The sequence below is a fragment of the Aythya ferina genome (genome assembly GCF_964211825.1).
Source record: "Aythya ferina genome assembly, chromosome: Z".
Classification (NCBI taxonomy): domain Eukaryota; kingdom Metazoa; phylum Chordata; class Aves; order Anseriformes; family Anatidae; genus Aythya; species Aythya ferina.
In genome coordinates, this window is record NC_140299.1 from 25,848,661 (window position 1) to 25,864,227 (window position 15,567).

The following is a 15,567-nucleotide window of genomic DNA, read 5'->3' on the forward strand; positions in this document are numbered from 1 at the left end:
GATCGATATGGAGGGAATTTGGAAATTTGCCATGTTGCAAGTTAAAACAAACAAACAAAAAAAAAATGCAACAAGGTGGTTTTATGGATATTGCCACATGCTTTTAATCAGCTCATGTTTCCTGTAAAGCCATTGTGGCATGAGGTATGGGAAATAATTTTTTACAATTTGAGCCAGTGAGTCCTTTATCAATGACAAATTAGGGTGCTTTTAGGTTGTTTCTTAATAGTCTAGAAAAATACCTTAAAAATAAATATTACATATGTGTACCAATTCCACCTTATAACTCCTAGCACTGGTCTCATGGTTTTTGTATTTTAACAACATTAAAGCCCTCTAGATTATGGAATTATAATCATGAAAAAAAATATGCCTGTCTAGAAGACCCCAGTCAGGATGTAATTATGATGTGAAATCACAACAGCAAAGTAATTGAAATGCATGACTGTGTGGACCTAGTTATGATCATATTAAAATGCTTTCAATAAACATTCACCATCCTGATGAATATTTTGTATCACTGGAATTATGGTTATGCTATCTGCAAGGGCTACATATCTATATTAGTTATAAGTATTATAGTCATCACCGTACAGAAAGATTGCAAATTATAGTTTCTATCAGCAATGGGCAAATAATATAATTTTTGTGAAAGTGTTGATAAAACCACCATGTTTTCATGCTTTCAATACACTATTGGAAAGAAAAGACTGATTAGCCCTGTTTTTTCCTAGTTTTGTATTTTAATCTTTTAATGGAGAATTATATCTTTGTTAATATCCTAACACAGAGGCTAGTGTTCTGCTATTATAAAAATAAGAAATGGGGATAACTATCACAGTTTCCATATTTCAGTTATGAGGAGACATTGCTTGCATACCTAAGGCTTCCAGAGTTGTTTCCTTAATTTCCTCAGCAAGTAAAATATTTGCATATACATATATATAACATGAGGGATTTAACAGCTTCTGTACTGAATTTCATTTAAGCACTGGTGAATTCATTCCAATATGTTTCAAGACGACATCATAAGAAGTTTAGTGACTGAGGAATTCTCTACCCTTAAGTCACATCTTAACAAACATCGGAAAACCCACATAGGTGCCTGCTAGTCATGGGACAATACTCACCGTTCTCAATCACAGACATCCCACCATTCTTACAGAAACTGTTTAAATAAAATGCAATTTTTAGAAAATGTTTCTCCCACCATGTTCTGTAGTCTGTGTTATAATCTGCACCGACACAGTAACATTTATCTGTAATAACTTTTTTGGTTTGTTTTCATTTCTCTTCTTTCTCTCTACTCTTTGAATTGTTTATAGAGCTCAAAAAAAAAAAAAAAAAAAATATATATATATATATATATGTAAATAGACAAGCTTATGCACCTTCTTTCTGTAAAAAGTAGATCTGAAAACCCACAGGTCCAAGCAAGACAAATGTAATGTTTATGAGTTTGTGTAAACAAGCGGTACCAAACAAATTATTTGCATGCAGCCTCTTTAGCCATAACAACTTAGATAATTTAATTTCTTTTAGTAGAATTTCAATCACTGCATTGTACAGATAACTGGAACAGTTTGTTTCTAACAAGAAATTATCAAACGGCAAGGAATTTCTTGAAGCATCCAGACAGGTGAGAACTCAGCACCTATTTCCACTCATGACCTTCTGACATGGAGGGGGTTTCAGAAATATAAATGAAGAGTAATTTTTTCCACTGACTGGAAAGGGGAGTCTTTCCCACTGACTGGAAGAGGATAAACATTACCCCCATTTTTAAAAAGGGAAAGAAGGAAGACCGGAGAACTACAGGCCTGTCAGTCTCACCTCTGTGCCCAGCAAAATCATGGAGCAGATCCTCTTGGAAAGTGTGCTAAGGCACATGGAAAACAAGGAGGTGATTGGCGACAGCCAGCATGGCTTCACTAAGAGCATATCATGCCTAACAAATCTGGTGGCCTTCTACAATGGGGCTACAGCATTGGTGGATATGGGGAGAGCAACTGACGTCATCTACCTGGACTTGTGCAAAGCATTTGATACTGTCCCCCATGATATCCTTGTCTCTAAGTTGCAAAGACATAGATAAGAAAGATGAACCAATCAGTGGGTAAGAAATTTGCTGGATGGTCAAACTCAAAGAGTTGTGGTCAATGATTCAATGTCCAGGTGGAAATCAGTAATGAGTGGTGTTCCTCAAGGGTTTGTTTTGGGACCAGCACTGTTTAACATCTTTGTTGTTGACGTGAACAGTGAAACCGAGTGCACCCTCAGCAAGTTTGCCAATGATATCAAGCTGTGTCAACATGCTGGAGGGAAGGGATACCATCCGGAGGGATATGGATAGGCCTGAGAGGTTGGCCACTGCAAACCTCATGAGGTTCAACACGGCCAAGTGCAAGCTCCTGCATCTGGGCTAGGGTAATTCCAAGCACCGGCTGGATGGAGAATGTCAATCAAGCATCTCATTCAAACGGATTGAGAGCTGCCCTGAGGAGAAGGACATGGGGGTACTGGTGGGTGAGAAGCTCACCATGAGCCAGCGATGTGCACTTGCAGCCTAGAAAGCCGACGGTATCCTGGGCTGAATCAAAAGAAGTATGGCCAGCAGGGTGAGGGAGGTGATTCTCACCCTCTGCTCTCATAAGACCCCACCTGGAGTCCTGCACCCAGCTCTGGGACCCACAGCACAAGAAGGACATGAGCGTATTAGAATGAGTCTAGAGGAGGGCCATGAAAATGGTCAAGCGGGTAGAGCACAACTCCTAGGAAGACAGACTGAAGGAGTTGGAGTTATTCAACCTGGAGAAGAGAAGGCTCCAGGGATAATTTATAATGACTTTAGCAGATGAGGATTTGAGCAACCTGGTCTAGTGGGAGGTGTACCTGCCCACAGCAGAGGGGTTATTAGATGGATTTAGATGATCTTTAAGGTCCTTTCCAACCCAAACTATTCTATGATTCTAATACAATCAACTTTATTTAAACCGATAGAGCCAAATTGCAAATATGTCAGGAGTCCAATCTGACATGGGCTTAATTGCCTACCAGGAATGTTTCTGCCAGTTTGTGTTATTTAAAGTTCCGAATCTGCTTTTTTTCACAGTTGACATCTTAGGGTCCTTACAATTGATTGTGAGCCAAGAGGAGAAAAGTAAAGCTTAAGTTAAAATGACAGTGTTGTGAAAGAACCATGAACTGTAAAACTACCAGAAATGAACAGTATACCTGCTATAAGACAAAGGTTCTTAAAAATTTTAGATGAAGATCATCTGTTCTGCAATAGCCTGGGCCTTTTCAGATCCAAATCCCTTGTATGATACATATATTTTATTTGCTGCCATGTCATAACCCCTACAGTATTACCTTCCATTTTCCTAGGGTAACCACTTCTACTTTGTCTCTTCAGTGTTCTGCCCTATGAAAACTTAGCTTTATCTGCTGTACTGAGGCATACTCAGGAAGCACAAGTAGAGACTGGCTTGCATTGCTGTTGCTCTCACCAAGGTCCACAAGGCTGGATCAGCTTGTTTCTTCATTATGCCTCCCGAGGGGAAGAGGCAACAGGGTGAGATGCAGCCCTTCCCCACCAACCAGCCAGACACAAAATGCATAACCTATGCGCAGCTTCAGCCATTCGTCCCTCTGGCTTCTGTCTCCATGATTCAAAATAAACCTTATACTTTTTGGAGGGCTAGAGGACAGTCATTGGGAGAAAAGGAAAAAAACGAGACAAAAGGGAGAAAAAAATCTAGACAGCATTTTCCTTGGATTTCCTGCATTCCCTATATTGTATACCACCTCACCATTGGGAATGCTCCCATACAGTTGTGTGTAATCTATTCTCTATTACACCTGCACAAATCTTGAAGAACTCTAGTAATTCACAGTTTGTGTTTTCAGTTTTGTTTTGTTTTTAATATAATACATCTGGATAACTACTCTTGTAAACAAGAAAAAAAACACCACACCCTTCTGCTCTTAAATTTTATTGTGCAGTCTTCTGCCTCATTGATTTATTTATATGTACTGACTGAAGAAGAAAATGACTGTTTAAAAAATAAAATTATAAGCTTCTTATTATCTGTATTAGCTATTAATGTGATATACTGATTTATATTCAATACAAAATATCTGTATATAAGCATTAACATTAATATAATTCATATTTAGGCATACTGCAAGTGACAGTTTTGATAGCACAAACACAGAGCAAAGGTTTCACTCACCAAGCCATCCTGATCCAGAATTGGGTATACACATATCTGTTTCAGCACTGGGTAACACAAATCCAACCACAAAAACTTCGACCCCATCAGCCATTAGGGCCATTCCCAAAACAAAGAAGAGTGCCCACTGAAATCGACCATGGCCACATTCTTGTATTATCAGTTCATACTGCTGTGCTAGCTCTTCTTCATCAGCTTTCCTCTCTGTTTCCAGTTCACGACGATCCTTATATTCATCATGCATAGACTGCCCTAAGGCCACCATGCCATCCTTGCCCTGCCCCATACTGGGGATTCCTTGATATTCCCCTTCATAAATTTCATCATCTTCATCATGCCCTTCGGTTGCTTCACTTGACCCTTCATCATCATTAGCTTCTACGCCATAATTTCCTCCTTGAACATAATCATCATCATCATCTTCCTCATCCTGGAATCGGTTGTATGACCTCTGTGTGTAGCCGTCCTGAGCTTTGTCAACAGCTTTATTCATTTTTTTCACTGCTTGCCTCTTCACCTCTTTAGCAATATCTTTTGCCCCTTTCACTAAAGAAGTCCTGTCTTTGTATGATTCCTCCATCTTGTCTCAAAGAAAGACTGCTGTTCTACTGGAGAAGCACCTGTCAAACACTGTTTGGAAAATCTATTGTGAGCTGGACATCAGCAGAAACTGTGAAGCTGTAATATACTACCTGAAAAATATGAGACAAAAAAGAAAAAAAGTTTATATTTTGCCTCTTTTCATTTTCTTCTTCACACTGGACACCATAGTTCAGTACAAAAACATACAAAAACATAGTACAAAAACATACAAATATACCATGTTACAAGGAAGATACTCTAAAGAAAAATCTAACATACCTACATGTTTTCAGAATAAGATTTATTACATTTTAGTTTTTCAGTGGATACTGGGTTTTGTCCTGAATGAAAACAAGCAATTTCGTGAGCCATATTTCACATTGACTCTGTCTCCACTGTTCTTCTTCATTTGAGCTCACTGCTATATAATAAAAGGCTAAAAATATCAGCTTTTCTCTCAGTGAGTTGCTATTAAGTCTCAGTAATACACCCAGCACCCCAAAGTTGATTGAACGTGGCTAATACATTACACTGAGCAATACTTAACAATGTTATTGGTATAACCTCACACTACAGTAAGGGAGATACAAGGAGATAGGTACATTTAAGTGTTGGCTTTTTCACACTTTGGCAATTTCCAGTCCCTAAATCATGGCTGATACATCCCACTCTCCCGTGTCCATAGTGAGAGGCAGTTTGGAGGATATACATGTATATCCTCAGCTAATACACACAACAGTGTTAGTCCAGCATGAGCTCATGCCAATCTACCCATGTGAAAGCACCAGGATGTTTCATCCTGGCCACCCTTCCTGCTCCCCCGCTGTAGCTTTCCATCTCTTCCTCTGTGTCAGCATTTGTGATCCTGCAGCTACAGAAGCTCCTTACTTGACTGAAGACATAACCATTTCCTTTTTTCTGCTCAGACCTCAGGCATATCAGCAAGGCAATTTGGCTCATCACACACCTGTACAATCACTAGGGGACTGCACAATTGCTAAGGGTAGTAGAAAGAAATGGTGGCAGTGTGCAAGCAGAGGTACGAAAGAAATACAGACTCCTTCTTTGGCAAAGGTCCATAGTTAGAACAGCTGAAATTGATTACAGAACTGCACCATTATTCATATGTTTGAGGGAAGGGGAGGATGAATCTGGGCACTGCAACAGGGCTGCAGAAGCCTCACCTCTGGGAAAAAGCAGGCACAAATTTCTGTATCAGTGGTTCCAGAAAAACTTTGTCTGCTTCCAGCTTGGCGAAGGGGTTATTTTTAACTATGATAATTTTAATGATCCATTTTCCAACATAACCTCAGAAAAAGCTGCAGCTGTAATACTAAACAGGCAGTGGGATGTAAAACAGGAGTAAGAATAAATGGCTGCAGATTTCTGAAGAAAATCCTGTACCTCCTGAGGTATTGTGGATCTGTCCTGTGAGCTCCATGGGAGCCTGGAGAAGCTTTCATTCAGTTGAAAACACTGTCCCCAGAAGTATATTTCAGACATCAGTTTTCAGACTAATATTGTTTTGAGGGATCAGAATTACATACTGCATCACATAAACTACGAGTGTGGTGTCCTTTTGTTAGAAGAAAACCAAACTGAAACATCACACAAACATGCAGGTAACATATTTTAAGAAGCCAGAAGATATTTCCCTAGTTTTTTTGATTGCTTGTTTGTTTAACAATGACTGTAGAAATTCATCTATATTAGATAATGTTTTTATTTTCAGTTTCTTCCTCTAGATTAATTTCAAACAGCCTGAATGTTTGTCAAAGAAATCAGGTGTGGTGGTACTATTCAATTTTTCAAAGCAAACTGGAACATTTACTGGGAAAGAAATGCAGCCTTAAAGAAAAAAAACGCTATGTAATATTCACAACTGAAAACTGTAGCCTGCTTTTAGGTACACGATGATCTTTCTAAGTAGGTCATCTCACTGAATTGTCTATGCTAAGGCAATTTCTCTAATTGCAGCTTTTCAGTTTTCAAGGTGCTCCTCAGATGTCACTGACAGTATTGAATTAGACATCTCATCCTATGTGTGGACTCCAGTATCTACTAGCTGTTATTGAACATTCTATGCATAAAAACATTCACTGAGTCTACTGTAGCCTCCCACAGATACCACCAAGAATTTAATGAGTTCCTAATAGGTATTCTTCTGAGTGTGAATGATTACTAAGTGTTACTAGATTGTTTTGGTCATTTTAGATTATTTTTGGTCATTTTAGATTATTTTAGGTTGTGCAGGCGTAGTATATTTAATGAAAACTCTGAACGACTCTGATTCTTAGATTTTTATTTTTTTCAGTAGTTACAGCCTTCTTTTAAAGATTTTCAGCTGATATTGATATTGATATTGTCAAATTCAATTTTACTGTAGAGTCTGTCTATGGAGGTAAAACAGTTTAAGTTTACAATAAAAGTAAAGTGCAAATGCCAAAACTGGCAAAACAGTGATTGCGCTTCTACAGTACACCGACCTCATGAGTTCAGCAGACTACACTCTGAAAACACAAATCTTCAAAAGTAATTGAGCTTATTTTGTAGTTTACAATTGAGCAGGTATGTCAATAAGAATTTATACCTGTTCAAACTCATTAACAGCCTAACTCTGCCAGCTAAAAAAATCTATACATAGACTAAATCAAATTTTTACCTAGCCAGACAGAAAAGACATACTGAGTGTAAAAAGCAAAATTTCTATTTTATCGTTCCAACTTTCCAAGCAGCATATCTCGTTGGAACACTATTCTTTTTAAGAACTTCACTTTCTCAATGAACTGAAATCCCTGTCCTAAGGGTGAGAAGCATATAGAGAAATTATTTATAGATCATGCATGATAGCTCCCCACCCTTTTAATTATGTCAGACTGATTGATTACAAATAAGCATCTGGAAAGTCTGAAAGAGTGAGGATTAACAACTATCTGATAGCATAAAACAGCTAAAGCATATCTGAGAGCCTAGACACTCTTGTTAGTATGAACTATCTTACCTAAAAAGCCAGCATGGTTTAACTGAAGACAACATTACAATTCAATTCCTTTAATTCTAATAATAATGATAATGTTTCCTAGGAAAACAGTGGTTTCAAGTAATACTAGCAAATATTTTTTTTTCAAAACATTCAAAGATACGTACACAAACAAAACAAATTATTTGGTTGCTCTATTTTTTTTTTTTTTCATCCTATTTTCATTCTATTATATTGATTAAGTGGTATGGTTACCAGTTGGTACTTATTGTGCTACATCCAATATCAAAAGCTGGGACCAGTTTAGGAGGTGGCTCACTCTTCATTTTATACTTGCTCTGAGTACTCCTCCCTACATTATTTCAATGTTCTAAACATGTTTCAGAGAATATCCTGAACAGTGACAGAATGTGGAAAACAGTTTTTATGAGCATCATCATCCTTTTAAGAAATGATATAACTATGTGTAATTCAGCTGGCTGTCACTAAGTATACTCAGGCTTCTAATCCCCTCTGCTCAACATTTCCATCTAAGGTAAGAGTGTGGATTTAGGATTCATCTATGTTCCACCCTCACTCATTAAGCTGTTTTTGTTCTCACTTTTCACATAGAACTATTTTCTTCATTATTGAAAGCAAAGGTATATATTTTATCTGCTCTTTCATTGTAATACCAAGCCATTTAACTCCTTAAAACAATCAGTTCAGTTCACCAAGTTTCTTCAGTGACAGCTGATGAAGTTGCACATTGTACCATAGTACTTGAAATGACTATTCAAACCTAGGGAAAAGTAGTATTTCGCTATTTTCAAACTTTTTATTTTAACCAAGCATGTTTAAACATAATTTTGCACTTCTCAGACTTCTGCAGTTAAAGAAAATTGTATTTCCCATTCGAGCCAAGAGTTATCTTCCTTCTCATACCTCTCTTGAAAACTCATTTTCTTAATTAGTGCATACACAAGCCATAATTTTTGTCATTTTCAGGTGTCAGAACTAAGTGAAAACAATCACCCTGCATTTCAGTAGAGAATGGAGAGGAAATAGCAGAAAGCTAGTGTACCAACTGAGTTCTGGGATTGGCCCCGGAACAGTTCTTTACATTTCAGGAGAAAATACAAGGTCACAGTCTCAGTTCCACTGTGAAAAACATTTTGAAAAGACTTAGCCTTGTGTGTCCCTCTGCAGGGGCGCATAGCCTCTGAGATGGACGCATCTGAGCTCCCAGACTGCCCTCACTTCTGAGCTAACACTATCTGTCAGTTCCATCCATCTCTGTTGCTTGCCCTCATATTGTCCTCCTTGGGAATCAGCTGTTGCTGCCACTAAACCATAATAAGAGGGTAATGCATCCTTGGCATAATGTTAATTAATATTTTAACACCTTGTTTTTCTAACCCTTCCAGATATTTTGCAACTCTCTCAATGTGCATATTCTTTTTCATCTTTATTATTGTATGTTACTTTTTATAGTTTGTAACAGAATATAAAAAGTTGGGAAATACATGTAAAATCGTTTTTATGATTTCATAATTCTCATTTCTTGAATATTTTATTTTGCCATATTTTCATCATGGAAGTTGCTGAACTCACTACATCAATTTTACTTCTCTTTCCCAAGCTCAACTTCAGACTGATCACAGAATCACAGAACTGTAGGGGTTGGAAGGGACCTCAAAAGATCATCAGGTCCAACGAACCCCAGAGTCCTGGCTGTGCACATTGACCTGCTCCTCCTTGAATGAAAGGTGTTTGCATTGTCTCTGCCTGGGGAAAAAAAAAATAAAATAAAATAATAATAATAATAATAATAAAAAGTGATAAGCTCTCTATATAGTTTTCTGTGATTGAAAGCCCATTTCTTTATTGGTATTCATCCAGTATTCTTGCCAAAATATCTCTTAAAAACAGACCAGTAATAAAAGCAAGAATGACATACTATGCTTTTCTGGTGGGATACTGCTTCACTGCTTCAGCTGTGGGAATCTGAGGAGAAACTGAGCATTCATCAATTTGACCTAAATAATGAGAGGGAAAAAGAGGAATATTTCCTACTGTATAGTAAAATTAAATGAGCTTGGATGGAAAGAATTAAATGCTACAGTGAATCTGGGGGGGGGGGGAAGCCATGATACATACATATGTACAGATATGTATATTTCTCTGAATAAATACATATTATATATATATTAGGTGTAGGTAGCACATACATACCAAGAGGTCGCAAAGCCTAAATGATTAGCTAAAACTGCTTAAACAATCATTGTCTTTATAAGAAAACGAAAACAATCTTCAGTTTTTATACTAATTTGGTCTTGGAGAAGCATTTGGAAATGATATCAGATCTGAAGAGTAATTAAATATGTATCAGGTATTTGCCACTCCCCTGCCACATGCCTTTGACTAGCAACATTATTCTGATTTTGCTGTAGTTCAAAAGATTGATCTCTGGTGATTTCAGTTTGGTTGAACATACCTACTATTTTAGCTCTGTTTCCAAAAGCAAAATTAGATGGCATATAGCCTCTAGTATAATATAACATAGCTGTTGAAAATGGATTAGGATATACAATATGGTATATAGTATGTAACAAATGCTTTAGACTATAAATGTTAAGAAACACAAGAATTTACTTTTAGATGAATGCCTTAGACAAACTAATTAATCAAATACAGAATATTTAATCATTTATTTTCTCTTTCTTGCTTTGAAGTAGTGAAAACTGAGAGAAGAGACAGAAAAGTTGGGTCACTTGCTCTACTTGACATGGGTGGGTATCAAAATGTCTTAAAACGAATATGTGGTAGTTTTCCCCCATTTCTCTTTGAATCGTAGATTATTTCTTCTTTGTGTTATTCTGCACGCTTGCTGACGGTATACAATTCCAAATCAAAATTAAAACAGAAAACTACCTACCTATGGAGGAAAAATCTGAAAACATCAGGAACAGATCATTATGAAAAAAAAAAAAAAAAGAAAAAAAAAAAAAAAGCACAGTTGATAAGAAGTGTTCTTGCACATAAAAAGTAACAATGGCTTTCAGAGCCTGTGACATGGTGATTCATCAATATGGGAAATCGGCTATGATCAGGAATGACAGGAAGAACATTCATAGAGGACTGCAAGGAAAAAAAAAAAAGTGGGAAAAAAAAAAGTCTGATAATATACAGCTAACAGGTACCTTGGCAAAATGCATTTTTAGTGCTTTAAAAATACATTTGTAAATAGCGTTTTTTTCCTGTATATTTCAGTATGAATTCAATTTCAAAGCTTGTATACTTTTAACTTTATTTAAAATCTGAAATAATTAAAAGTTGATAATGTCTTAAAATGTCATCTTATTCATCATTTTCATACCATTTTTAATAGTAATTCTAACATGTTGATGGGAGCATTACAGATTGTTATCTTACTTGCTAGACTCTTAGGTCTAAAACAGCAAATATACCTGAAAGAAAGGAAGGAGGTTACTGAACAGATTATTTTATTTTAAAAATAGCTTGCATGCCTAAGTTCTTCCCAAACATTTTTTTGCAAGTACAAGCAAGACTGCTAAATTTCTTCTGCAAAGTAATTTGGTTTCATACCCACCTTAGTTTTCCTCTGCTTCTTTTAAATAATAAGGTACTTTGTAAATTCTTTGGTTGAAAAACATACTGTACATATTCCAAATAACGTACACTAACCTCTCTTATTTCATCTTGTTCATTTCAGGGTTTTCCTAGGACTGTTTCCTGTATTTTGGCTGGCTACTCTGTCACATGCAGTGTTTTTACTGTTACATCTTAAGCTAATATTCAAATGGCAAAAAATAAAAAATGACACAGAAAATATCATTGATGTATGTCAAACAAACACAGAAAGAAATTAACCAGCAGACTGACTGGAAGGAGTTAACAATATTATTCCCAAAGCAAACGCTACAATTCAAGACAAATAATGGCAACATTACTATATGTGATTAGTTTGTTTCATAATGTAAAGTAAAATATAAAAGCATCAGTCATTTTAAAATTTGATTCCAATGTCTGCAAACTATCTGTATTACTCGTACTGTCAGCAAAACTCTGCATAAAGGATTTAATTGCTGTGGTAGGAAAACATTTGTAAATTACCATAAATGACACAAGTATGGCAAGCATAAACTAACAAGATATCATATTGTTCCCCAAAATGTTTAATTCTCACTATTCACAGCATAATACATATCAGTATTCTGGGAAGTGACTATATGTGTAATAAACATAAAAAAAAATATGTAAGAAAGGAAACCCGATGAAAGTAAATCAATACAAAGCAGAAGATGCATCCATTGTTTTTCTGTTTGAGTAAATTAAGCCCTCTCCAGGCAGACCAACAGCTAGCTTCCTGTTCCTTCAACACTTTATTTTTAAAGATAAACACAGAATATTGTAAATAAAAAGCCTTTAAAGACACTTCCAGAGATCAGACTGAGACTTAGGATGTTTCTTTCTAAGGTCATTATCAGAAAACCTTTGTGATGAAAAGAACATTTTCATCAAAGAAAATGAAAAGAACATTTTTCAAAAAGAACATTTTTCAAAAAGTTACCTTTAGCCTGTGAGCTAATGAAAACCAGTAAATTGTGTATTAAAATCCCATGATTGCAGAAAGGTACATCTGAAGCATCTTTGCTTCAGATGAACCTCAGACATTAAAGATTATGGAAAGTGCTATCTAAATACTGTAGTAGTACCATTGCATTGAAAAAAAGTGATTTCATACAGTCATAAAATTTTACCTCTCCCTGGGGGAAAATTTAACAGTTTCAGGTGGAAAATCTTTTACAATTAAGTCTGACTCATTGGCTTCCTGGTCTTAACCTTCAGACAAGAAATAACAAGTTCTCTATAACGCTGACAAAAAAAGTGTTGCTACTAAAAATCCATTCACATAATTTTAAGCTTCACTGATTTGTAATTATACAAATTGTTTACATTATTGCAGTCCACTGTGGAAAACAAAGACTTCCTAAAGATTCTGATAAACTCAGATTTTAGCCACATTCAAAATGGATCATCTTCTAAGAACATGTTTAATTAGGTCTGTTCAGTTAGTTAACCTGAACCACACTATTATTGCAAGTTGCACAGTACACATGTGCCATATAGCACGTGCAATTTTTCATCAACTACAGGAAAAATTAAGTCCTAAAGTAAATAGTTAATCTAGCTGTTTGTAGATGTATAGCTTCCATTAACTTGCAGATTTAATATTTTAGAACTTATACTTTATATCCCTACCTGGTTCACTAAACATCATAAGCCTTTATTTTGTAGTCTTGATTATGGGCCAGAAATGAGCACAGGAAGAGTAAAATAAAGGACTGAGGAATACACTCTATACTGGGAAGGCAGTAGTCCCTAGCTTTCCAGATTCTGCAACCTATACCCCTGTTAAAGCAGGATCTATCTGCATCTTAGAGTGCATTATGTAATCAGAACTCTACCTCAGTGTGGCTTTCTCCCCTTGGGTAGTATATGTAGAGGTGGACAGCACAACTGAACAAACACAGTGCTCTGTCACTTAAAGCATAGAGTAGGCAGAACATGAAGATAGGAGAGCTGGAAAATATATATTTTTTTCAATTTCATTAAGTTTCCTTCAGTTTATTTGGAAAGTAGACTGGTTGCCAACCTGAAAAATTTTCTGTTCCTTGTGTTTAACTGCTCACAACAACAAGGCTTGGTGAGCTGAAGCATCTCAGAAATAAATTTTGCCATGTGGAACCATTTTTATTTTATTTTAAAGCACGATGACACCTGACATTTTTCTGTGTGTGCTTTAAAGGCATGTGCAGCACTTCTGATCACTGAGATCTTCAATATTCTCATTTATTCTTATCCTAATTCTTAGTCTGGTTCTTGAAAGACTCGATACCCAAAACTAAAGTTGACCATCTTCCTGCAGTTTCTCTACTTTGTAATTGGTTTTCCTTCTTCTGACTGAGAGTTTTAATTGACTAGGTCATATAAATTGGCAGAGTCCTTAGTGCCCCAATAGGCCTTAGTGACCCTGAACAGCCTCATCTGGGACTCCCCACACACTCATTTCACAACCTCTGACATGTGCTCAGGAGATCTCAGACCTGGGCACCCCATCTGTGCCTGAGCTACAGGGGATGTTACCTTTCTTCTGTCCCCTGCTGATCCTGAATTGCAGACTGGACATCTTTGGCAGATCTTGAATGTAACACAACTTCACCTTGTCTGGTAGGCACCAGCCTGTTGATGGGGAACTGTTGTTCTCACCACCTCTCCTCACCTTGCTCAGGCACCATATCCCATCAGTCATGGTGCTGCCCAGCCTGACCTGTGGTCCCCCTGGCTTATACCTCCTCTTTATTCCTGGAGCAGCATCATGGTTCCTGCACCTTGGTAGATGTCACACACACTGAAGCCTGAGTTTAAACGGAGCTCTGGGATGATCAAGCAGACATTGCCTCAGTGAGCTGTCTGGGTGAGACATGGGAGGGCAAACAAAGTCTACTGGGGCACTCAGGGTCCTCACAGAGACTCAGAGTATGTTCCTGACTTGCAGACCACACTTTAGACAGTCAAAGTTCACTAAGAGCAAGTATTAATACTACTGCCTCCAGGCACAAATTCTCAACAAGGGGTTCCCTATCTCCCTGGGAAAATCTGTAGGCCTCTCTAAACCCCAGAAGATTGAAAACTACCATATACATACAGAAATTTATATTCAAATATATGATGTCTGAAGTTTCTTGTGACCAAAACGACCATCCACAAAATCTCCAGTAACAACTAGATAAAGGCAAACATTGGATAATAGGACAATATTTTTCATTAGTAATTGCTGATTATAGTTCTTATCAGAACAGCTAGTAGAAAGCTCACTTTTGGCATATGTAGCAGATTTAGTCTATAAACAGACTTTGCCTTAGTTCTCCTTTCTGGCGAGACATAGGGAACACACACTGCAATTTTTGCTGCCAAACTGCCAGTTTTAGCATCAAGCTTCTATTATCTGTCTGTGATCTCATTCTTCTGCCACATAAAGCAGCAACACACTCCTGAAGTCTGAAAAGGCTGTTTGCAAGGAATGATAATGGTGAACATTTGGGACTGGATTAGAACTAATTAAAATGCTCTCAATGAAACCATTGGGATTTATTCAGAATATGTACCACCTTTTATAGAACTAATATCTTTAACATTTACTAGGAGCACATGTTAAAAACATGTAAGAAAAAAAAAAAAAAAAAAATCTGCATAACTTTTAATATTAACTGGGATTATGAATTTGTAAACATTCATCCTTTTTAAATTATAAGTGAATACATAAGGAGAAAAACATAATTGAAAGGAAACTCTTGAAAGAACAGAAGGCTGAATGAACAATAACTCTGGGAAGCTGGTGCACTTGGGGACTATGGGTTTGATATCCTGTGCTGCCACTCAACTAACTTATTAGAAATATTACCAAAGCATACGATATTCTATCACATATAACACAAGGGCAGGAAGGGGTGATGTCATAAATCTTCAATTGGTTGAATCATTATTATAGCAACGTGCACTGGAGTACCTTAGGCAGACAGAGAGGTAGACAGTCGTTTTAATGATTCCCTTCTAATCTGCAAGGTTCAGTATAATTAGATAAAACAAACATTTAGGAGAGAGAGTACACAGCAGGCTTGTTTACTTTTTCATATTACCTCCATATTTTTTTTTTATTTTTTATTTTTAATGGAGTATCAGTAGTATTTTGAGCACCTAATGTGC

General features: G+C 36.7%; 1 protein-coding gene across 4 annotated transcripts in view; it reads right to left on the bottom strand.

The window, feature by feature from the left end:
- Nucleotides 1-15,567, bottom strand: part of SV2C (synaptic vesicle glycoprotein 2C) — a 114,292-nt gene that overhangs the window by 85,593 nt on the left and 13,132 nt on the right. For 3 of the 4 annotated variants that reach the window (XM_084504709.1, XM_084504710.1, XM_084504712.1), the window contains one exon: nt 4,236-4,927. In XM_084504709.1, coding sequence (XP_084360835.1) covers nt 4,236-4,815 — 580 coding nt within the window. In that variant the 5' untranslated portion in view covers nt 4,816-4,927. The remainder of the gene's footprint in view (nt 1-4,235; nt 4,928-15,567) is intronic. The other variant, XM_084504711.1, reaches the window with a different exon arrangement.